At 38.9% G+C, this 26,565-nt stretch overlaps 1 protein-coding gene across 2 annotated transcripts in view; it reads right to left on the reverse strand.

The window, feature by feature from the left end:
* The window catches only part of REC114 (REC114 meiotic recombination protein), a 139,492-nt gene that overhangs the window by 91,273 nt on the left and 21,654 nt on the right, over positions 1–26,565 (reverse strand). For both annotated transcript variants that reach the window (XM_030930389.1, XM_010383273.2), the window contains exon 2: positions 915–1,004. In XM_030930389.1, the coding sequence (XP_030786249.1) occupies positions 915–1,004 (90 nt within the window). The remainder of the gene's footprint in view (positions 1–914; positions 1,005–26,565) is intronic.

The raw sequence follows: 26,565 nt of genomic DNA on the forward strand, positions 1-26,565 counted from the left end.
ACCATATTATGACAGAATATGTAAGCGATCCAAAAAAATTAATGTCTTTTAAATGTATTTGACCTATTTGCTTATTGCTGGTTTTCCCTCACTAGAATGATGATATCCCATAATGAAAGGGATTTCTGTCTTCACTGTTCACTGCTATATCCCTAGCATCCCCTAAAATGCCTAGCATATACTAATTATTCAATAAATATTTGTTAAATTATGCCCATGTAGATATTCAGTAAATATTTGTTGTATGAATTTAAGTCAATGTAGACATCATTCACAGCTAAATGATATAATAACTTTCCATTATATGTTCCTTTCTTGTACAATTTCTTTGTTTGGAAGTTACTAATTTTTTTTTTCTTTCATTGGTTTCTATGTACCAAATAAAACCTAAACTTTCAGCCAAGTTGATTCTTATTTTCTTTACATATTTCTTCATTCTAAAATTTCCTAAAGTGTACATATATTCAGAATAAAGAACACATGCATCATTATAAAATTAGAGTTTTATGGAGGACTCTTATCAATTAATAATAACACTTTTTTGTTTTCTTTATTTCTGCAAATCTATCCCTCTGCATATGCTGTTTTCCCTATCTGGAAAACTCTCCATACTTGTCTCTGTTAACCTAGCCTATCTTAACTCAATCTCCCTTACTACAGAATCCTTTATCATACTGGTTAATTTCAATCTTTTGATCCACTCTGACTCCTAACAAAATCCTAAACCCCTTTAGGGCAGGCAATATTCAGTACGTTTCTGTATTTCCCACCGTTATGGCACATTTGATAAATGCTTAATGTGTTGACCTTAATGAATTTCAGTGAGACTGAAGAAGCTTGAGGATACAAAAATTCATGTAAAGCTAAGAAGACAAAGATATATTTCCATGTTAAACTATTACGCATAAACCTACCAGTAGTGTCTGTCCTTGGAAAATGAAGAAATGACCTGATATAACTATGGTGAGAACAAGATACCCAGATTCTTCATTGGAGTCAAAAACCTTGAAAAAGAGAAAGAGAAAAATATGTAAAATATAACACATTTCTATAATAACTCATAAACTTATAATACTGATAACCAAACTATTTTCTCACATTGATCTTTCTACCCTGAGCATTCTTTCCTTTTCCATTCATTTAATCTGTAATCCTTCCCTTACAACTTCAAGTTTCTCCACATATATAGGCTAACAGCCAGACTTTTAAAAAATAAAATTAAAAGCCAATATTTTGAAACAGAAAGGATATCAGATTAAGAATCATGAGTTGTTGTGGGTCCTGAGCCAACCACTATTTAGTTACATTTTAATGAATCATTTATTCTCTCTGAGCCTCAGTATTATTTCTGTAAAATGAAGATAGTGTCTTACAGAGCTGCTGTAAGACTTCACAGTCCAATTTCTTCAGCCATGTAATCCATTTTTCTTTTTCTTTTTCTTTTCTTTTTTTTTTTTTTTTTGGAGACAGAGGTTCGCTCCTGTTGCCCAGGCTGGAATGCAATGGCGCGATCTCGGCTCACAGCAACCTTTGATTGTGTGTTCCAGCGATTCTCCTGCCTCAGGCTCCAGAGTAGCTGGGATTACAGGCAATGTGCACCATGCCTGGTTAATTTTTGTATTTTTAGTGGAGATGGGGTTTCACCATGTTGGTCATGCTGGTCTCAAACTCCTGTCTGCCCGCCTCAGTCTCCCCAAGTGCTGGGATTACAGGCATAAGCCATCGCACCTGGCCATCCATTTTTCATAACCCCTTAAACATCTGGTGCTTTCCTTTGGATGAGCTCTAGTTTGTCAGTGTCACTCTTAAAATATGGTGCCATAAACTTACCGTAATCCTCTTGGTGTAGTCTAATTATCTCCCATTACTTGCAATAGTGTTGCCTATAATCACATTAACCCTTTGAGGGGATAGTACCACTGAAGAGTTTGATCTTAAATCCACATAACCTCCTGACACTTCATTACCTATGTTGGTAAATCATATTTCCCTTTATTTATCCTGAACCTAAACATAAAACCTTGGATTAGCCCCATTATATTTTATCTTGTTAGATTTGATCTATAGTTCCAACCTATTGAGATGTAGTGAGGAACCGAAGCAATTAAATCAAAATGTCAGGGAGGACATGACTGATAGATACATTAGAGTGGGATCTGGATCTTAAGTGACTACACTATACAAGTAGCTTTCATATCCTTAATAAACACCATAAGGTAAACCATCCTTACATAAACAATAAGATAAATTATAGACTCATCTTAATGCCCAAAGTTCAAAATAATTAGCACACACCTAATTCAACTTATATATGTTTTTATGAGGTTACTGCATTGTACTGAGAAATAATGCTCTTATAGTTTCATATGTGGGGTTTGGCGTTTTAATGCTATATTTAAATCCAAGATTTCCTACTGTGTTTTCTCTAATTCATTTTAAATTCCAAACTTAAAAAAAGTCAATAACATTTTAGATGTCAAAGGGGATACGATAGACCTGCACTAATTCCTTCAGTGGTTGTAATTCTCCCACTTTCCCAGTATTTGGAACTTGGTCAGTGGTACAACGCTCTTCCTATCACAGTTTAAATGAATTATCCTGTGTGTTTTATGACTAGTTAGAACCAGAAGCATAGCTAGGAGTCAAGTACAGCTTTCACAACTAGAGTCCGGTCAAGGAATTATTTGGAAGGCAATGTGTTAACATGATAGTTTAATGTTTTAAGAAATGTAGCATATATAACAAAGAGCATCCAAAATATAAGTGTACAGCTCAATGAATGATGACAAAGCAAACACATCACCCAAGTGAAGAAATAGAACATTACCAGATTTCCAGTAGGTCCTCTAGTGTTTGCTGTCTTAAAACTCACTATCTGCAGACCTCTAGCAAGACTACTAAAGAAGAAAAGAGAGAAGAATCAAACAGATACAATAAAAAATGATAAAGGGGATATCACCACTGACCCCACAGAAATACAAACTGCCATCAGCGAATACTATAAACACCTCTACGCAAATAAACTAGAAAACCTAGAAGAAATGGATAAATTCCTGGACATATACACCTTCCTGAGACTAAACCAGGAAGAAGGTGAATCCCTGGATAGACCAATAACAGGTTCTGAAATTGAGGCAATACTTAATAACCTACCAACCAAAAAAAGTCCTAGGACCAGACCGATTCACAGCCAAATTCTACCAGAGGTACAAGGAGGAGCTGGTACCATTCCTTCTGAAATGATTCCAATCAATAGAAAAAGAGGAAATCCTCCCTAACTCGTTTTATGAGGCCAACATCATCCTGATACCAAAGGCTGGCAGAGACACACACACACACAAAAGAGAACTTTAGACCAATATCCCTGATGAACATCGATGCAAAAATCCTCAATAAAATACTGGCAAACTGAATCCAGCAGCACATCAAAAAGCTTATTCACCATGATCAAGTGGGCTTCATCCCTGGGATGCAAGGCTGGTTCAACATATGCAAATCAATAAACATAACCCAGCATATAAACAGAACCAAAGACAAAAACCATATGATTATCTCAATAGATGCAGAAAAGGCCTTTGACAAAATTCAACAGCCCTTCATGCTAAAAACTCTCAATAAATTCGGTATTGATGGGACGTATCTCAAAATAATAAGAGCTATTTATGACAAACCCACAGCCAATATCATACTGAATGGGCAAAAACAGGAAGCATTCTCTTTGAAACCTGGCACAAGACAGGGATGCCCTCTCTCACCACTTCTGTTCAACACAGTGTTGGAACTTCTGGCCAGGGCAATCAGGCAGGAGAAAGAAAGAAAGGGTATTCAATTAGGAAAAGAGGAAGTCAAATTGTCCCTGTTTGCAGATGACATGATTGTATATCTAGAAAACCCCATCGTCTCAGCCCAAAATCTCCTTAAGCTGATAAGCAACTTCAGAAAACTCTCAGGATACAAAATCAATGTGCAAAATTCACAAGCATTCTTATATACCAATAACAGACAAACAGAGAGCCAAATCATGAGTGAACTCCCATTCACAATTGCTTCAAAGAGAATAAAATGACTAGGAATCCAACTTAAAAAGGATGTGAAGGAACTCTTCAAGGAGAGCTACAAACCACTGCTCAATGAAATAAAAGAGGACACAAACAAATGGACAAACATTCCATCCTCATGGATAGGAAGACTCAATATTGTGAAAATGGCCATACTGCCCAAGGTAATTTATAGATTCAATGCCATCCCCATCAAGCTACCAATGACTTTCTTCACAGAATTGGAAAAAACTACTTTAAAGTTCATATGGAACCAAAAAAAGAGCCTGCATTGCCAAGACAATCCTAAGCCAAAAGAACAAAGCTGGAGGCATCATGCTACCTGACTTCAAACTATACTACAAGGCTATAGTAACCAAAACAGCATGGTACTGATACCAAAACAGAGATATAGACCTATGGAACAGAACAGAGCCCTCGGAAATAATATCACACATCTACAACCATGTGATCTTCAACAAACCTGACAAAAACAAGAAATGGGGAAAGGATTCCCTATTTAATAAATGGTGCTGAGAAAACTGGCTAGCCATATGTAGAAAGCTGAAACTGGATCCCTTCCTTGCACCTTACACAAAAATTAATTCAAGATGGATTAGAGACTTAAATGTTAGACCTAAAACCATACAAATCCTAGAAGAAAACCTAGGCAATACCATTCAGGACATACGCATGGGCAAAGACTTCATATCTAAAACACCAGAAGCAATGGCAACAAAAGCCAAAATTGACAAATGGGATCTAATTAAACTAAAGAGCTTCTGCACAGCAAAAGAAACTACCATCAGAGTGAACAGGCAACCTACAGAATGGGAGAAAATTTTTGCAATCTACTTATCTGACAAAGGGCTAATATCCAGAATCTACAAAGAACTCAAACAAATTTACAAGAAAAAAACAAAAAACCCCATCAAAAAGTGGGCAAAGGATATGAACAGACACTTCTCAAAAGAAGACATTTATGCACCCAACAGACACATGAAAAAATGCTCATCGTCACCAGCCATCAGAGGAATGTAAATCAAAACCACAATGAGATACCATCTCACACTAGTTAGAATGGCGATCATTAAAAAGTCAGGAAACAACAGGTGCTGGAGAGGATGTGGAGAAATAGCAACACTTTTACACTGTTGGTGGGACTGTAAACTAGTTCAACCATTGTGGAAGACAGTGTGGTGATTCCTCAAGGATCTAGAACTAGAAATACTATTTGACCCAGCCATCCCATTACTGGGTATATACCCAAAGGATTATAAATCATGCTGCTACAAAGACACATGGACATGTATGTTTATTGCGGCACTGTTCACAACAGTAAAGACTTGGAACCAACCCAGATGTCCATCAATGATAGACTGGATTAAGAAAATGTGGTACATATACATCACGGAATACCATGCAGCCATAAAAAAGGATAAGTTCATGTCCTTGTAGGTACATGGATGAAGCTGGAAATCATCATTCTCAGCAAACTATTACAAGGACAAAAAAACCAACCACCACATGTTCTCACTCATAGGCGGGAATTGAACAATGAGAACACTTGGACACATGAAGGGGAACATCACACACCAGGGCCTGTTATGGGGGGTGAGGGGGGAGGTATAGCATTAGGAGATATACCTAATGTAAATAATGAGTTAATGGGTGCAGCACACCAACATGGCACATGTATACATATGTAACAAACCTGCATGTTGTGCACATGTACCCTAGAACTTAAAGTATAATTTAAAAAAATTAAAGAATGTAAAAAAAAATCACTATCTGCTCCTTTTTCCCTTAAAATAATCTCCCATCCTGACTTCTAATACTATACTTTAGTTTTAATTATATGAGTGGAATCATAAAGAACTATTTGACATTTGGCTTCATCAATGATGTTGCATGTGTATTCATTTTCATTATTCTTGAATACATTCTATGACGATACCATTTCTTTTTTTCGTTTGTTTGTTTTTTGCTGATGGGTATTTTTTCCAGTTTAGGTTCACTACAAATAATACTATTATGAACATTCTTACATATGTGTCTTGTTGGATAGAAACACTCATTATAAATATTTCAATTTTTCCCAAATTATTTTATTTTTTTCAAATGGTGGCCAACAACTTCCAGAAGAGCCCCAGTTTAGACTACTCTCTTGCCCTCCAAATTGCTACATTTAATCACCCAATCAACATCTCCATGTAAAGGTTTAATAGTCATCTCAAAATTACCAGTCACTAACTTGAACTCCTAACCTTCTCATTCATTAATTACAAAGTACCTACCCTGTGCTAGGCTGTTGCAGCCATTTGACACCACAATATTTTCACCTCAGAAAATGATATTTTTTCTTTTTCAGGTTTCTATATGCAACACTGAAGAAATTAATTCTTTCCTTCCATTTCTTTGGCTAAACCATGGAATCATTCTTGACTCCTTTTCTCACACCCATATCCAATCCATCAGCAAATCCTTCATGTCTATCTTCAAAATATTCATAATTCAACCACTTCTTACAGGTCTTGTCTAAAACATCATTCTCTCTAGTTGGATTGTTATAATAATCTCCTAACTGGCTTTTCCATTTCTGTTCTTGCTTCCCTTCTCCAATACAGAGTTTACTCTCAATACAAGTAGCCAGAGTGATCCTTTAAAAACATAAGTCAGATAATGTCATTTTCAGCTTACAGCCCTGCAATAACTCCCTATCTCATTCAGAAGCTCCTGCAACACACCCCACGGTCTAGGCCTCCACTGCCTCTCTGCTCTTGTCCTCTAGCACCCACCCACTGTGTACTCTGATCAACCACACTGGTCTCCTTCCTGCTCCTTGAACCTACTAGGCACACTTACTATTATAAACCTCAGGGCTTTTACAATTGCTGTTCTATCTGAAATTCTCTTCTCCTAGATATCCACATGACTCACTCCTTCATCTTCAAATCTTGGCTTAAATACCATATTTTCACGTAAGACTTTTCCTAACCATCCAACTGAAAACTCCCCCATGTTACCTAAACCACACTACTCCTATTCCCTTCTCCAGCTTTATGTTTATCCATAGCTCTTACCATTTTGTTATATTTACTTGTTACCAGTCTTCCCTGAGCTGAAATTAAGCTCCATGAAGACAGAGACTTTTTTTCCCGTTTTGGACACTGTTATATTCAAATGCCTAGGATAGTACCTGGCACATAATATGCACCCAATATTTTGTTGGATGGTTAAGTAAATATGAACTTTTAAATGAAGGTACCATATTAACATGCAAAATTTTCAAAGGAAATACAGATGCCTTCAGAAAGAATTCATCACCAGCAGATCCACACTGAAAGAAATGTGAAAGAAAGTCCTTCAGGAAGAAGGAAAATGATACCAGATAAAAACTAAGATCTCCACAAAAGAATGAAGAGTGCTGGAAATAGTAATTACATGGGTAAATATGTAAAAATTTTATCTAAATATCTTTAAAAGATAACTGATAAATTGGATTATATTGATAAACAATATTCGATTAATCCAAACGAAGGCAGGACCAAAATTAAAAGGGAACAAAGAACAGATGGGAAAATTATAAAACAAATAGCAAGATAACAGACTTAAACCCAACCCTATCAATAATCACACTAAATGTAGATAGTACATTTAAATGTAAACACCTCAAAGGCAGAGGTTGTCAGATTGGACAGAAAGACAAAACAAGCTATATGCTGCATACAAGAAATGCACTTTAAATATAAAAACAAACAGATTAAAAACAAAGAGACAGAAAAAATATATATCAAGCTAATGCTAGTCAGAAGAAAGTTGGAGTGAGGCCAGGCACAGCACTCACTCCTACAATCTCAGCACTTTAAGAGTCTGAGGCTTGCTTAAGGCCAGGAATTTGAGACCAGCCTGGGCAACATGGCAAGACTCGATCTCTACAGAAAATTTAAAAATTAGCCAGGCATGGCGGTACATGCCCGTAGTCCCCGCTGCTTGGGAGGCTGAGGCAGAAGGATCACTTGAGCTCAAGAGTTCGAGGCTGCTGTAAGCTATGATTGCACCACTGCACTCTGCACCCAGAGGCCTGGGTAACACAGTGAGACTCTTTCACTAAAAATAAAATAAAATAAAAAATAAAAGCTGGAGTGGTTTTATTAATATTAAACAGGAATATCAAAAGGTTATAAAGAAGGTCATTTCAAATAATAAAAGGGTCAATTAATCAAGAAAGATAATCATCTCAAACATGTATGCCTCCAATAGAGAGCTTAAAAATACATAAAGTAGTGATAGAACTATAAGGGGAAATAGACAAGTTCACAATTACAGCCAGATTTTAATACCCCTCTCTCAATAACTGATAGAAAAAGCACATAGCAAATCAGCAAGTATATAGTAGACTTGAACAATTGTAAACCAACATGATTGATCAACATTTATTGAACACTCCATCTAACACCAACACAAAACACATTCTTCTCAAGTATACACAGAGCATTCACAAAGACTATATTCTGAGCCACAGAACAAGTTCTGGTTGATTTAAGAGAGTGTTAACTGAGCACAGATGAATTAAATTAGAAATCAATAACAGAAAGGTCTCTGAAAAAAATCCCCCAAATATTCTGAAACTAACACACTTCTAAATAACCCATGGGTAAATAAGAAATTAAAAGGGAAATCAGAAATATTGTGAATTCAAAGTAATTCACCATATTAACATATTAAAAAAGAAAAACCATATGATCACCTCAATATGAGAGAATGTAGAAAAAACATTTGACAAAATCCAACATCTATTCCTGATTTTAAAACTCAGCAAACCAGGAATAGAAGTAACTTCCTCAAGCTGATAAAGGGCATCTCTAAAAAAAAAAAACCCTACAGTTAACTTCATACTGAAAGCTTTCTCTCCAAGATAAGAAACAAGACAAGATGTCCACTCTCACCACTTCTATTCAACACTGTTACCGGAAGTTTTTACCACTGTAATTAGACAGGAAAAAGAATGAAAAAGCATCCAGATTGGAAAGACGTAAAACTGTCTTTATTCACAGACAACATGATCATCTATGTAGAAAATCCAATTTATTTTACTAGAACTAATAGTGAATTTTAGAAAGGTTACAGAATAGAATATCAATCAATAAAAATGAATTGTATTTACACACAGTAATGAAGAACTAGAACCTGAAATTTTAAAAGCATCAAAATTTACAACATCAAAAATTGTAAGGGATAAATATGACAAAAGAAGACCAGCATATTGAAAACTGAGAGAAATTTAAGAACACTTAAATATATGGAGAGAAACATTTTGTTCACAGATAGGAAGATTTAATATTATTAAAATGCTGTAATAGGCAGAATAATGGTACCCCTAAAGATGTCTATGTCCTAATACCCGGAACCTGTAATATGTTATCTTACACAGCAAAGGGATTTTGTATATGTGATTAAGTTAAAAGATCTTGAGCTGGGGTGATAGCCCTGAATTATCCAGGTGGACCTATTGTACTCAGAAGCATCCTTACAAGGGAAAGAGGGAGGCAGAAAGAGTCAGAAGGAAATGTGACTGCTGGCATTGAGGATGGAAGGTGGGTAACAAACTAAGGAATATAGGCAACCTCTCTGTGTTAGAGAAGGCCAGGAAAAATAAAAGGATTCTTGAATCTCCAGAAGGAATACAGTCCTCCTGACACCTTGATTTTAGCTCAATAAACCCATTTCAAATTTCTGACCTCTAGAACTATAAGCTAATGTTTGCATTACTTTAAGCTACTAAGTTTATAGCTTGTTACAGCAGCAGTAAGATACTAGTACAGATGCTAATTCTCCAAGTTGATCTATGCAATCTCAATCAAAATTCCAAAATTTTCAAGAAATTCATGAGTCCAAAAAGACTATATGCCAAGCATTTAAGTCAGTGAGTCAACAGTAGCACAGTATCCACTATGTACTGATCCCTCTTATAATCTGGAGAAGGAAAAAGACATAGAAAGTCTCTGAACTTGAGCTTCATTCATTTCTTCATTCAACAAATATATGATTGCACTATCACTGAACAAAACACAGATCCTCATCCTAATGGAGCAAGCGTGAAATGGTGACGCAGAGCAAGGGTACAGACAATAAACAACAAATATAATTAGTGACACACCAAGGATGGGATGCTGGGAGCATTACACCGCAAGTGCTGGTGATAAAGGAATGCTTGGTCTATAGAGAATGTATAAACAATTAAAAAGCTGACTAAAATCAGTTTATTACCACCATGCGCCAGTAATTCTGATCAATGTCAGTGATAAAAATACTCCTTCCTGAAAAAAACATTTTGTTGGTCTAAGTTCCAAATAATTACTGCAGTTACTGCTGAGTTTAAATAATATATATGTAAGCTTCAAATTATCAGATTTTTTATTCTTCAATTGTTGTCTACATACAAGTTCGTTGGGGAAACTCCCAGTTACAGCTAACCCCCATCCATGCAAACTTAGGCACATACATTTGTTTCAAAAGTAGTGCACCAGGCCGGGCGTGGTGGCTCACGCCTGTAATCCCAGCACTTTGGGAGGCTGAGGCGGGTGGATCAAGGAGATCAAGACCATCCTGGCTAACATGGTGAAACCCCGTCTCTACTAAAATACAAAAAATTAGCCAGGCGCGGTGGCGGGCACCTGTAGTCCCAGCTACCTGGGAGGCTGAGGCAGAATGGTGTGAACCTGGAAGGCGGAGCTTGCAGTGAGCTGAGATCATGCCACTGCACTCCAGCTTGGGCGACAGTGCGAGACTCTGTCTCAAAAAAAAAAAAAAAAAAAAAAAGTAGTGCACCATGCTTTGTTAAACCTGAAGGCTGCTTAATATGAAGTTCTTATTTCCAACCCTTTCTTAGGATGCAGTTGACTTTTCCATCCCTGTGGTACTACATTCTTGTGCATTTAAATGATAGATTCAAAATAAAACAAAGATAGCACAGTGATTGTTAAGACCAAGAAACAACTTGAGGCACTCCAATTCCGTCATTTTATGGGACCTTTTGGTATTTGTGTCTAAAATTTAAAACAATGAAATACAGTGTAAATAGCAAGATGTAATTTAATAAGTGCAAATTTTAGTTCACACTAAAAAATTTTATTAAATTTGAACAATATCTTTAACATTGAAATTTATTCTCTTCAAATTAAGTGTTTTGAAACTAAAGAACATTAAGGGGGATAAAACATATCAGCAATTTTATTAATAGTTGCATAAATTGTACCTTTTGGAAATGCTTAGGGTTTTTTCTTTTCCCCCTTGCCCCAGAGGGAGTCCTGCTCTGTCGCCCAGGCTGGAGTGCAGTGGCACCATCTCGGCTCACTGCAACCTCTGCCTCCCAGGTTCAAGTGATTCTCCTGTCTCAGCCTCCTGAGTAGCTGGGATTACAGGTGCATCCCACCCACCACACCTGGCTAAGTTTTTGTATTTTTGGTAGAGATGGGGATTCACCACGTTGGCCAGGCTGGTCTCAAACTCCTGACCTCATGATCCACCCACCTCAGACTCCCAAAGTGCTGGGATTACAGGCATGAGCCACTGTGCCCGGCCAGAAATGCTTAGTTTTACTTTTAAAAACTTCGCTTATTAGTTAATGAACAATTACATAAAACATCAGTCTGTAACTGCAGAATCCAAGTTCAAACAATTAACTAGATATAAAAACAATTGGTTGCCAGGCACGGTGGCTCACACTTGTAATCCCAGCACTTTGGGAGGCCGAGGTGGGCGGATCGCAAGGTCAGGAGATTGAGACCAGCCTGACCAACATGGTGAAACCCCGTCTCTACTAAAAAAATGCAAAAATTAGGCAGACATGGTGGCATGCACCTGTAGTCCCAGCTACTTGGGAGGCTGAGGCAAGGAGAATCGCTTGAACCCAAGAGGCGGAGGTTGCAATGAGCTGAGATTGCACCACTGCACTCCAGCCTGGGTGACAGAGCAAGACTCTGTCTCAAAATAAAATAACATAAAATAACGTAACATAAAATAAAATAAAAACAATGGGCTAAATAGTTGTGGATTTTTTTCCTGCCTTATACTGTATTTATTTATTTGGCATAATAATTATAACAAAACTCAGTAAGAGAAAATGTTCACTGCATAGTACTTTTCATTTAACTTAATGATTATTTCTGAAAATAATTTCATCATTCAGCAGAAGAAGATGTTAAAAAATATTCATTCTAGGTATCAAATGTTGTAGGCACATCACTGAACGTAGTAAATAAAAAAAATTAGTATATGAGATAATGCTAAGAGCTAGGGAAGAAAGAGAGCAGGGTAAGTGGAATCAGAGTGCAAAGACAGGACACAGATGTTACAATATAAATAGAGAGGTTAGGGTAGACACCTGAGAAGGTGAGACTTGAGCAAAGATCAAAGGTATGAAAGTTAACCAGATATCTGGGGGAGAATTCCAGGCTTATGATTTTTCAGATGTTCATTGCAATCCCTCATCCAAAAGGTCTGTATAGTGTGCTCGTATAGTTAGAAAATATCCAATTTAAGAACTTCCAACGGGTTCAAGAAAAAGTGGTGGCTTCATTACATCCCTGAAGTCTTCTCTTTCCAAATCCAATCCAAATGCCAATTACCTTTCCTTAACCAATTATTAAGACCAGCATCCTGCAGGGGACAGTGGTTCACACCTGTAAGCCTAGCACTTTGGGAGGCCAAAGCAGGCAGATCACATGAGGTCAGAAGTTCGAGACCAGTCTGGACAAGATGGTGAAACCCTGTCCCTATTAAAAATACAAAAATTAACCAGGCATGGTGGTAGATGCCTATAATCCCAGCTACTCAGGAGGCTGAGGCAGGAGAATCTCTTGAACCCGGGAGGCAGAGGTTGCAGTGAGCCGAGATTGCACTACTGCACTCCAGACTGGGCAACACAGTGAGACTCCATCTCAAAAAAAAAAAAAAAAGGCCAGGCGCAGTGGCTCATGCCTGTAATCCCAACACTTTGGGAGGCCGAGGCGGGTGGATCACGAGGTCAGAATATCGAGACCATCCTGGCTAACATGGTGAAACCCCGTCTCTACTAAAAATACAAAAAAATTAGCTGGGTGTGGTGGCGGGTGCCTGTAGTCCCAGCTACTCAGGAGGCTGAGGCAGGAGAATGGCGTGAACCCAGGCGGAGCTTGCAGTGAGCTGAGATCGCACCACTGCACTCCAGCCTGGGCGACAGAGCGAGACTCCATCTCAAAAAAAAAAAAAAAAAAAAAAAAAAATCATCATCTAAGAGAGGCAGAAGGGTGGATTGAAGTCTCAGGGTCCACATAAAAAGAGCTTGTAGGATGTTTTCCCCCTACAGGAGAAAGGAGGTACTAAGCAAGGAGCCCTGAGGCAAAGACAATGCTGCAGTTCTTGTGGGAGAGCCTAGTCCCTAGAAATTGGTGGACCTCATGAAGATGGGCAGACCAGACTGTGTGCTCTGAAGTTCCTTGCAGTCTCTCAACCTCCAAGGAGTCACAAAGGAGTTGGACAACTTAACTGAGTCCTTCCTACTTCTCTACAGGAGGCCCACAGCATTGTGACTTCTGCATCTCCCAACACTCACCACTTAAAGTGTCCACTCTTGGAGGTGAGACCCAGGAGCGAAAAGAGCCCTAAGTTAGACAAAGGAAAATAAATACATACCCAATGAGCTAAAGCAATGAAGAACAACAGAAAACCCAAAACACAAGGCTCCTGGGGGAACAAGCTGCTAGAGGAGACTGACAACAGTTTGAACCAAATAATAACTATAATAATAATAAATATATATTTCTATATTTCTTATTAAATAACAATAAATATAATTATTCACACTTAAGGAGAATCTTGAAGCTAAAACTATACTTTATGAATATAAAAATTCAATAGCTAATTGAAGAATTGGATGGACACCACTGAGGCCAAATTAATAGTTTAAAAGAGCAAGTGGGAGGCTGGGTGCGGGAGCTCACACCTGTAATCCCAGCACTTTGAGAGGCCAAGGTGGGTGAAGCACGAGGTCAGGAGATCCAGACCATCCTGGCTAACATGGTGAAACCCCGTCTCTATGAAAAATACAAAAAATTAGCCGGGCATGGTGGCGGGCGACTGTAGTCCCAGCTACTTGGGAGTCTGAGGCAGGAGAATGGCCTGAACCCGAAAGGCAGAGCTTGCAGTGAGCCAAAATCACGCCACTGCACTCCAGCCTGGGCGACAGAGCGAGACTTCGTCTCAAAATAAATAAATAAATAATAAAATAAAAAGCACAAGTGGGAGAAAAATAGACCAAAACTAGGAGAAAGAAATCATGTGTAACAAAATAAGACACATGGAGCAAAGATTCAGATCCAGGAGAAAAAATGTTAGTGAGAGGGACTAAAGTAGAGGGAGAGAAAAAGACTGAGGAAAGGAACCAATTGAAAAAATAATAGAATGAAATATTTTACAACTGCAGAAAGATGTGAGACTGAAGATAGAAAGAGTATAAGTTCCAGGCATTAATGGGGATGGGGTTTTTAAAAAAAAAAATCAACAACTAGACATATCCTGATTAAATTCCTGAATTCCAAGGATAGAAGAAGATCTTAAAAGCTTCTAGTTAAAAGCAAAAACATCCTCCTTCAACACTGAAGGAGTCTAGGGAACTAACTTTTTTTTTTCCTGTCACCCAGACTGGAGTGCAGTGGCACGATCTCGGCTCACTGAAACCTCTGTCTCATGGGTTCAAGTGATTCTCCTGCCTCACCCTCCCAAGTAGCTGGGACTATAGGCATGCACCACCACACCCAGCTATGTTTTGTATTTTTTAGTAGAGATGGGGTTTCACTATGTTGGACAGGCTGGTCTCAAACTCCTGACCTTAAGTGATCCACCCACCTGGGCCTCCCAAAGTGCTAGGATTACAGGCGTGAACCACAGCGCCCAGCTTAACTCATTTTTTAAGTGATAAATGAAGAGAAAGAATCAAGAATTCATCCTAGCTCTGCTTTAAAAAACAACCACTGGGTAACCTCTAATAGATACGGGGATGTTTTTCTTTACAGAAATATTCCAGATAATATATAAAGCAAATATAAGAAAATCCAACCTGAATTTGACAAAGCCTCTAGAGTCAACAACCAGTTCACAAGAAATACAGAGCACAAAGGATCACATTAAACTGTACCACAGAGATGGCAGTCAGCAAAATCCAGACTGAGAAACTCGGTAAAACAACCTGATTTCTTAAACCTCAGGGAAGAGAGGTTAGGTGAAGTCAGGGAAATATGGCAGGGAAACCTAAAAATTAAAAGATACACAATTTTTGGCCATGTTTAAAAGAATTATGACACTTAGACTACTTGAAATTTGAACACTGATAATATTACGGAATTGTTAATTTTGGGGTATTATGGTTATGCTTTTTTTAAAATTTATTTATTTATTTATTTATTTATTTATTTATTTATTTATTATTGTACTTTAAGTTCTACAGTATATGTACACAATGTGCAGGTTTGTTACGTATGTATACATGTGCCATGTTGGTGTGCTGCACCCATTAACTCGTCCTTTACATTAGGTATATTTCCTAATGCTATCCCTCCCTCCTCCCCTCACCCCACAACAGGCCCTGGTGTGTGATATTCCCCTTCCTGTGTCCAAGTGTTCTCATCGTTCAATTCCCACCTATGAGTAAGAACATACGGTGTTTGGTTTTCTGTTCTTGCGATAGTTTGCTGAGAATGATGGTTTCCAGCTGCATCCATGGCCCTACAAAGGACATGAACTCATCCTTTTTATGGCTGCATAGTATTCCATGGTGTATATGTGCCACATTTTCTTAATCCAGTCTGTCACTGATGGACATTTGGGTTGGTTGCAAGTCTTTGCTATTGTGAATAGTGCCGCAATAAACATACGTGTGCATATGTCTTTGTAGCAGCATGATTTATAATCCTTTGGGTATATACCCAGTAATGGGATGGCTGGGTCAAATAGTATTTCTAGTTCTAGATCCTTGAGGAATCGCCACACAGTCTTCCACAGTGGTTGAACTAGTTTACAGTCTCACCAACAGTGTAAAAGTGTTGCTATTTCTCCACATCCTCTCCAGCACCTGTTGTTTCCTGACTTTTTAATGATCGCCCTTCTAACTGGTGTGAGATGGTATCTCATTGTGGTTTTGATTTGCATTTCTCTGATGGCTAGTGACAATGAGCTTTTTTCATGTGTCTGTTGGCTGCATAAATGTCTTCTTTTGAGAAGTGTCTGTTCATATCCTTTGCCCACTTTTTGATGGGGTTGTTTTTTTCTTGTACATTTGTTTGAGTTCTTTGTAGATTCTGTAGCCCTTTGTCAGATAAGTAGATTGCAAAAATTTTCTCCCATTCTGTAGGTTGCCTGTTCACTCTGATGGTAGTTTCTTTTGCTGTGCAGAAGCTCTTTAGTTTAATTAGATCCCATTTGTCAATTTTGGCTTTTGTTGCCATTGCTTCTGGTGTTTTAGATATGAAGTCCTTGCCCATGCCTATGTCCTGAATGGTATTGCCTAGGTTTTCTTCTAGAGTTTCTATGGCTTTAGGTCTAACATTTAAGTCTCTAATCCATCTTGAATTAATTTTTGTGTAAGGTGCAAGGAAGGGATCCAGTTTCAGCTTTCTACATATGGCTAGCCAGTTTTCTCAGCACCATTTATTAAATAGGGAATCCTTTCCCCATTTCTTGTTTTTGTCAGGTTTGTTGAAGATCACATGGTTGTAGATGTGTGATATTATTTCCGAGGGCTCTGTTCTGTTCCATAGGTCTATATCTCTGTTTTGGTACCAGTACCATGCTGTTTTGGTTACTATAGCCTTGTAGTATAGTTTGAAGTCAGGTAGCATGATGCCTCCAGCTTTGTTCTTTTGGCTTAGGATTGTCTTGGCAATGCAGGCTCTTTTTTTGGTTCCATATGAACTTTAAAGTAGTTTTTTCCAATTCTGTGAAGAAAGTCATTGGTAGCTTGATGGGAATTACCTTGGGCAGTATGGCCATTTTCACAATATTGAGCCTTCCTATCCATGAGCATGGAATGTTCGTCCATTTGTTTGTGTCCTCTTTTATTTCATTGAGCAGTGGTTTGTAGTTCTCCTTGAAGACGTCCTTCACATCCCTTGTAAGTTGGATTCCTAGTCATTTTATTCTCTTTGAAGCAATTGTGAATGGGAGTTCACTCATGATTTGGCTCTCTGTCTGTTATTGGTGTATAAGAATGCTTGTGATTTTTGCACATTGATTTTGTATCCTGAGACTTTGCTGAAGTTGCTTATCAGCTTAAGGAGACTTTGGGTTGAGACGATGGGGTTTTCTAGATATACAATCATGTCATCTGCAAACAGGGACAATTTGACTTCCTCTTTTCCTAATTGAATACCCTTTCTTTCTTTCTCCTGCCTGATTGCCCTGGCCAGAAGTTCCAACACTGTGTTGAACAGAAGTGGTGAGAGAGGGCATTCCTGTCTTGTGCCAGGTTTCAAAGAGAATGCTTCCTGTTTTTGCCCATTCAGTATGATATTGGCTGTGGGTTTGTCATAAATAGCTCTTATTATTTTGAGATATGTACCATCAATACCAAATTTATTAAGAGTTTTTAGCATGAAGGGCTGTTGAATTTTGTCAAAGGCCTTTTCTGCATCTATTGAGATAATCATGTGGTTTTTGTCTTTGGTTCTGTTTATATGCTGGATTACGTTTATTGATTCGCATATGTTGAACCAGCCTTGCATCCCAGGGATGAAGCCCGCTTGATCATGGTGGATAAGCTTTTTGATGTGCTGCTGGATTCGGTTTGCCAGTATTTTATTGAGGATTTTTGCGTCGATGTTCATCAGGGATATTGGCCTAAAATTCTCTTTTTTTAGTGTCTCTGCCAGCCTTTGGTATCAGGATGATGTTGGCCTCATAAAATGAGTTAGGGAGGATTTCCTCTTTTTCTATTGATTGGAATCATTTCAGAAGGAATGGTACCAGCTCCTCCTTGTACCTCTGGTAGAATCTGGCTATGAATCCGTCTGGTCCTGGACATTTTTTGGCTGGTAGGCTATTAAGTATTGCCTCAATTTCAGAGCCTGTTATTGGTCTATCCAGGGATTCACCTTCTTCCTGGTTTAGTCTCAGGAAGGTGTATGTGTCCAGGAATTTATCCATTTCTTCTAGGTTTTCTAGTTTATTTGCATAGAGGTGTTTACAGTATTCGCTGATGGCAGTTTGTATTTCTGTGGGGTCAGTGGTGATATCTCCTTTATCATTTTTTATTACGTCTATTTGATTATTTTCTCTTTTCTTCTTTAGTAGTCTTGCTAGTGGTCTATTTTGTTGATCTTTTCAAAAAAACAGCTCCTGGATTCATTGATTTTTTGAAGGGTTTTTTGTGTCTCTATCTCCTTCAGTTCTGCTCGGAGTCTTAGTTATTTCTTGCCTTCTGCTAGCTTTTGAGTGTGTTTGCTCTTGCTTCTCTAGTTCTTTTAATTGTGATGTTAGGGTGTCAATTTTAGATCTTTCCTGCTTTCTCTTGTGGGCATGTAGTGGTATAAATTTCCCTCTACACACTGCTTTAAATGTGTCCCAGAGATTCTGATATGTTGTGCCTTTGTTCTCATTGGTTTCAAAGAACATCTTTATTTCTGCCTTCATTTCATTATCTACCCGGTAGTCATTCAGGAGCAGGTTGTTCAGTTTCCATGTAGTTGAGTGGTTTTGAGTGAGTTTCTTAATCCTGAGTTCTAGTTTGATTGCACTGAGGTCTAAGAAACAGTTTGTTATCATCTCTGTTCTTTTACATTTGCTGAGGAGTGCTTTACTTCCAACTATGTGGTCAGTTTTGGAATAAGTGTGATGTGGTGCTGAGAAGAATGTATATTCTGTTGATTTGGGGTGGAGAGTTCTGTAGATGTCTATTAGGTCTGCTTGGTGCAGAGCTGAGTTCAATTCCTGAATATCCTTGTTCACTTTCTGTCTCATTGATCTGTCTAATGTTGACAGTGGGTTGTTAAAGTCTCCCATTATTATTGTGTGGGAGTCTAAGTCTCTTTGTAAGTCTCTAAGGACTTGTTTTATAAATCTGGGTGCTCCTGTATTGGGCGCATATATATTTAGGACAGTTAGCTCTTCTTGTTGCATTGATCCCTTTACCATTATGTAATGCCCTTGTCTCTTTTGATCTTTGTTGGTTTAAAGTCTGTTTTATCAGAGACTAGGATTACAACCCCTGCCTTGCTTTCCATTTACTTGGTAGATCTTCCTCCATCCCTTTATTTTGAGCCTATATGTATCTCTGCTCATGAGATGGGTCTCCTGAATACAGTAAACTGATGGGTCTTGACTCTTTATCCAATTTGCCAGTCTGTGTCTTTTAATTGGAGCATTTAGCCCATTTACATTTAAGGTTAATAATATTATGTGTGAACTTGATCCTGTTATTATGATGTTAGCTGGTTATTTTGCTTATTAGTTGATGCAGTTTCTTCCTAGCATCGATGGTCTTTACATTTTGGCATGTTTTTGCAGTGGCTGGTACCTGTTGTTCCTTTCCATGTTTAGTACTTCCTTCAGGAGCTCTTGTAGGGCAGGCCTGGTGGTGACAAAATCTCTCAGCATTTGCTTGTCTGTAAAGGATTTTATTTCTCCTTCACTTGTGAAACTTAGTTTGGCTGGATATGAAACTCTGGGTTGAAAATTCTTTTCTTTAAGAATGTTGAATATTCGCCCCTACTCTCTTCTGGCTTGTAGAGTTTCCGCTAAGAGATCTGCTGTTAGTCTGATGGGCTTCCCTTTGTGGGTAACCCGACCTTTCTCTCTGACTGCCCTTAACATTTTTTCCTTCCTTTCAACTTTGGTGAATCTGACAATTATGTGTCTTAGAATTGCTCTTCTCAAGGAGTATCTTTGTGGAGTTCTCTGTATTTCCTGAATTTGAATGTTGGCCTGCCTTGCTAGGTTGGGGAAGTTCTCCTGGATAATATCCTGCAGGGTGTTTTCCAACTTGGTTCCATTCTCCCTGTCACTTTCCGGTACACCAATCAGACGTAGATTTGGTCTTTTCACATAGTCCCACATTTCTTGGAGGCTTTGTTCATTTCTTTTTACTCTTTTTTCTCTAAACTTCTCTTCTTGTTTCATTTCATTCATTTGATCTTCAATCACTGATACCCTTTCTTCCAGTTGATCAAATCGGTTACTAAAGCTTATGCATTTGTCACATAGTTCTCGTGCCATGGTTTTCAACTCTTTCAGGTCATTTAAGGACTTCTCTACATTGCTTATTCTAGTTAGTCATTCATCTAATCTTTTGTCAACGTTTTTAGCTTCTTTGCAATGGGTTCGAACTTCCTCCTTTAGCTCGGAGAAGTTTGATCGTCTGAAGCCTTCTTCTCTCAGCTCATCAAAGTCATTCTCCGTCTAGTTTTGTTCCGTTGCTAGTGAGGAACTGTATTCCTTTGGAGGGGGAGAGGTGCTCTGATTTTTAGAATTTTCAGCTTTTCTGCTCTGTTTTTTCCCCATTTTTGTGGTTTTATCTACCTTTGGTCTTTGATGATGGTGACGTACAGATGGGGTTTTGGTGTGGATGTCCTTTCTGTTTGTTAGTTTTCCTTCTAACAGTCAGGACCCTCAGCTGCAGGTCTATTGGAGTTTGCTGGAGGTCCACTCCAGACCCTGTTTGCCAGGGTATCAGCAGTGGAGGCTGCAGAAGAGTGAATATTGCTGAACAGCAAATGTTGCTGCCTGATCTTTCTTCTGGAAGCTTCGTCTCAGAGGGGTACCTGGCCGTGTGAGGTGTCAGTCTGCCCCTGCTGGGGGGTGCCTCCCAGTTAGGCTACTCAGGGGTCAGGGACCCACTTGAGCAGGCAGTCTGTCCATTCTGAGATCTCAAACTCCGTGCTGGGAGAACCACTACTCTCTTCAAAACTGTCAGACAGGGACATTTAAATCTGCAGAGGGTTCTGCTGCCTTTTGTTTGGCTATGCCCTGTCCCCAGAGCTGGAATCTACAGAGGCAGGCAGGCCTCCTTGAGTTAAGGTGGACTCCACCCAGTTCGAGCTTCCCAGCCACTGTTTACCTATTCAAGCTTCAGCAATGGCAGGCGCCTCTCCCCCAGCCTCACTGCCGCCTTGCAGTTAGATCTCAGACTGCTGTGCTAGCAATGAGGAACTGTGGGCGTGGGACCCTCCAAGCCAGGCGTGTGCCGTTTGCTAAGCCTGGTGTGCCGTTTGCTAAGAGCCTTGGAAAAGCGCTGTATTCAGGTGGGAGTGACCCGATTTTCCAGGTGCTGTGTGTCACAGTTTCCCTTGGCTAGGAAAGGGAATTCCCTGACTCCTTGTGCTTCCTGGGTGAGGCGATGCCTCGCCCTGCTTTGGCTCTCATTTGGTGGGCTGCACCCACTGTCCAACACGCCCCAGTGAAATGAACTTGGTACCTCAGTTGGAAATGCAGAAATCACGCATCTTCTGTGTCACTCACACTGGGAGCTATAGCCTGGAGCTGTTCCTATTTGGCCATCTTGGAACCGCCCTCGGTTATGCTTTTTTAAAGTCCTTTCTCTTTTAGAGATATGACCTGAAATAATTACTGATAAAATGATATCATGTCTGGGATTTGCTTCAAAAGAATATGATGAGAAGGAAGTGGATATGGTATAGATGAAACTAGACTAGCTGTTAGTACTTTTTTTTTTTTTTTTTTGAAACAGAGTCTCACTCTGTTGCCCAGGCTGGAGTGCAGTGGCACAATCTTGGCTCACTGCAAGCTCTGGCTCCTGGGTTCACGCCATTCTCCTGCCTCAGCCTCCTGAGTAGCTGGGACTACAGGCACCTGCTACCATGCCCAGCTAATTTTTTGTATTTTTAGTGGAGACGGGGTTTCACCGTGTTAGCCAGGATGGTCTTGATCTCCTGACCTCGTGATCCGCCTGCCTCGGCCTCCCAAAGCGCTGGGATTACAGGCGTGAGCCACCGCACCTGGCCTGAGTTGGTATTTTTTTTTTTTTTTTTCTGAGGCGGAGTCTCGCTCTGTCACCCAGCCTGGAGTGCAGTGGCCAGATCTCAGCTCACTGCAAGCTCCGCCTCCCGGGTTCACGCCATTCTCCTGCCTCAGCCTCCCGAGTAGCTGGGACTACAGGCGCTCGCCACCTCGCCCGGCTAGTTTTTTGTATTTTTTTTAGTAGAGACAGGGTTTCACCGGGTTAGCCAGGATGGTCTTGATCTCCTGACCTCGTGATCCGCCCGTCTCGGCCTCCCAAAGTGCTGGGATTACAGGCTTGAGCCACCGCGCCCGGCCAAGTTGGTAATTTTTAAAGCTAGATGATGCACACATGTATCACTATATTATTCTGTCTACCTTTGATTATGCTTGAAATGGTTTAGAATACAAACTGTTAGAGGCTTCCATGTTCTTTGTTGACTAGGTAGAATGAAGGTTAAGAAAAGCATTCAGTTTACCACAAAGGACAACGATACTGTATTTAGGATTTGAATATAATGTCCTAATTATACAGAGACATTCCAATATCATAACACCTAACATAATCCAGGTATCTGAGAAAAAAAATTGCTTATTTCTGGCCCCTGGGAAATACCTTTAAAGACTGATAACTTTATGCTACTGGCATGTTCACATTAACACAATATGGAAAGCTTAAAGAAAAACGTTGGCTGGGCGCGACGGCTCACACCTGTAATCCCAGAATTTTGGGAGGCCAAGGACGGTAGATCACAAGGTCAGGAGTTCAAGACCAGCCTGGCCAAGATGGTGAAACCCCATCTCTACAAAAAATACAAAATTAGCCGGGCACAGTGGTAGGCGCCTGTAATCCCAGCTACTCAGGAGGCTGAGGCAGGAGAATCACTTGAACTCAGGCGGCAGAGGTTGCAGTGAGCCAAGATTGCACCACTGCACTCCAGCCTGGGCGACAGAATGAGGCTCTGTCTCAAAAAAGAAAAAGAAAAAGAAAAATGTTATCTCTAATGACCAAATCGTAACAGAAGACATTAATGTCAAGGGGTCACAGAGAACATACACAAAGTTTACATCTTCTCTTCATTCCAGTTGCCAGTCTAAACGTAGCTTAACATTGACATCAACCTGACCTCTGTCTATGGCAGTATTTTGCCATCAACACAGAAGCACACACAGATTTATTTGGAACCTCCCTATCACAAGCTTATACATCAGTTAAATAACAACAGCACAGCTTACCTATTGGTTAAAAAGAGAATCTTCTCAAAATTTACATGGATATGTTTGTGCAAGTCAGTACTAAAAGAAAAATCTAAAATTAGGTAGAAAAAAGTCAAAAGAGTATGAAAATACAGAAAATTATTCCAAATGTACTTACCCTAAATTATATCTACATGAAAGGTGAAAATAGTATTATTATTCAGATTGTGATGAATTAAATTATGTACTAGATTAAGGGTTTTGTTTTCTGCTTTTAAAACCCCTCAAAAAGTGTCACAGCTTTATATATAAAAAAGTTGCTCAAGTGGCTATTTTATGCAGTATAAAATATGAAAAATGTACAAAATTGCTAAGTAGGCTATCAACTGCCTTCCCACTGACTCTTGGTAGCAAGAGTCTCAAATTATTTCAACAAACTTGTAGAGTATATTATGCTAATAAAAGTGGTCCTGCCAAATACCAATTACCAAACAATAAAATTCAGCATTTTTTGGTGTTTCACAGAAATACAAAGTTTTAACTGTAACAATAAAAAAAAAAAAAAAAATAGCAATAACACACAGACCTTCCCAGCAGCAAAAAAAAGTAATCTCATATACATATATGGAGAATTTTTTTCTTTTACAATGTACAAAAATTATCTCATGTATCAAAGCATGAGATATAATTCCCCTACTTTTACCACATATCCCTAAGAATAAGATTATTGATTATGAAATTATCCAGTCTTTTTAAACCCAATTACAAGAATTAACTTGATCACCTCTCTCAGTAGCCCTATAGACTAAATTTACTCATAACACTTTCCATGTAACAGAAGAATAAGTTCCTTATGTCTTTGAAATTACCAGTCAAGGCCACTCTGGTTTTCTATAACAAATATTCCCACAACATTTCTCCAACATGTTTAAAATATCCTTTAAACATTTCCCAGACTACTAAATCCAACAAAAATCACTAACTATACCAGAAAGTGGTAATTCCCGTTATCAAACCTATCCTAGGTCTCTGCAACTCTCACACTCACCTTTGGTATCTTCATAGGCATGCTCTTCTATTCATTCACAAAACCCACTTGAGCTTGTAACAGTTCCATTATTCAAATTATATTTCAAATTTGAGTTAAGGAAACACTTTATTTCTCAGACACAGTGCTGTCATTTGTGAAGTCAAAAACACCCTACATTGAAATAAGCAGGTACTTGAGCTTAATTGGCTAGCTCTTTCAGTAGAGATGCTTTAACCATCTCTAAACAGAGCCTTGCATAGTGTGTGGCACATAGTGGGTAGAGAATAAATCCTAAAAATGAATGAATTTTAATACTCTTGGGCCTCATTCTAAACTGTAACTTCTCAGACTCCTTAAACCACTAGGTTGAAAAGAATCTTCAGCTATTTGTCCAAATAAATTCTACCTTAAATCATGTTTCATAAACAAGTCATAGCCTCTATGAAAACTATGTCTGTCATACAATAAAATTAAGATTTTGTTTACTGAAGAAAGAGAACAAAGACTGGTCCCAAGTTGGAAATATGTATTTATAAACTAATGCTTGGGAACAACTAATCATTTTGTCATAGAAAAAAAAAGTTAGAACATCAGTTATAAGGTTTTTCCTCAAAAGCCCATGCAATCTACAATGTACATGACATAATTCAATTAAACATAACAAAAGTAAAAAAAATTTCCATATCAGTTAGGTGTAGCTTACAGTATGCTGCAGAAACTAACAACCCCCAAAAGCAAAGGCTTATTTCTCACTTACACTACCTATCCACTCTTACTCTACCTATCTTCATACTCTACCTCACACCGCCTATGTTTTCACTGTAGGACCTAGGCTAAGAGAGAAGCCAATATTTGCAACACTGGCAAAGAAAAAGAATAAGATGAATCATGCACTGGCTCTTAAAGCTTCTGCCCATGACATTGGGTTCTGCTCACATTTCACTGGCCAACACCAGTCATATAACACACTTAACTTCAAGAGGCCAGGAATATACAATCTGAGCATATTTGGTGAACAGTACTCATGACTACTACTTTATAAAAGACAATATCTGGAATTACAGCCAGGATCAAATTCCAGTTTTACCATTTAGAAGCACATTTAATTAGGGCCGGGAACAATGGCTCATGCCTGTAATCCCAATACTTTGGGAGGCCAAGGTGGGTGGATCATTTGAGGTCAGAAGCTCAAGACCAGCCTGGCCAACATGGTGAAACCGTCTGTACTGAAAAAATACAAAAATTAGTTGGGCAGTAGTGGTGGGCAACTGTAATCCCAGCTACTCAGGAGGCTAGGGCAGGATAATTGTTTGACCCTGGGAGGTGGAGATTGTGGTGAGCCAAGACTGCACCACTGTACTCCAGTCTGGGCGACAGAGTGAGACGCTGTCTCAAAAAAAAAAAAAAAAGTATAATTACCTTATCTGTAAAATGTAAAATAAAAATTGTAATACTACCTTATAGGATCATCTGAAAGATTAAATGGTATGTGAGATCAGATGCTTAGCAGACTGTCTGGCCTTGATTCATTCCTTCAATCAATATTTTGGGGGCATCTGCCAAGCAGTGTTCTAGGTATTAACATACAATAATTATGCATTAAATAGTTGTTTTTGTTATTCCAACCAGGGACTTAAAGAATAAGTCTTCGTTTCTTAGCAGTCTCTAGATTCAGAAGAAAACTGTGTGGCAGACTGCCAGTTGCCCTCCAATATCCATTTTTCCTTCTTATGGGATAATAGAACCCTTAGTCTTTTAGCTAGACATATGAGCTTGTGGAATACAGACCACATATACCAGCTGCCTGTGCAGCTAGGATGGCCACAGGTCAAAGTTCTGGCCACTGTGTTCTAGGAAAGTGTCGTGGTGGCTTACAGGAAACTTTCTGAAGAGACAGAAAGCATACACCTTTGTCCATTTCTTTTTCCCCTCCTCCACAAGCTGTCTAGGATATTGATTCTATCTCAGACTGTGAGACCATGGCCATGCACAGCAAAGAACAAAGGAGCCTCAGGACCTGCCACTATAGTGCCACACCAGCTCTGGACTTTTATGTGGTAAATCATAAACTTTCATCTTATTTAATCCATTGTTATATTTTATGTCACTCAGAGCCTATCTTAATCCTAATACCAAATATTACCTGTTAACTCTTCAAAAAAAGCATGCTACATGAAAGAATAATAACTCCTACATCTGCATAAGAGAACTAATGTAGTAAGTGTCAGTGAATGGCAGAAGGAGCAACGGCCTCAGGAAAACCAGAGTTTTAAAATTTGTTCTTCCACTTCCTATATTACCCTTTGGCAAACTATT

Source organism: Rhinopithecus roxellana, chromosome 5, assembly GCF_007565055.1.
Source record: "Rhinopithecus roxellana isolate Shanxi Qingling chromosome 5, ASM756505v1, whole genome shotgun sequence".
In the NCBI taxonomy this organism is placed as follows: Eukaryota; Metazoa; Chordata; class Mammalia; order Primates; family Cercopithecidae; genus Rhinopithecus; species Rhinopithecus roxellana.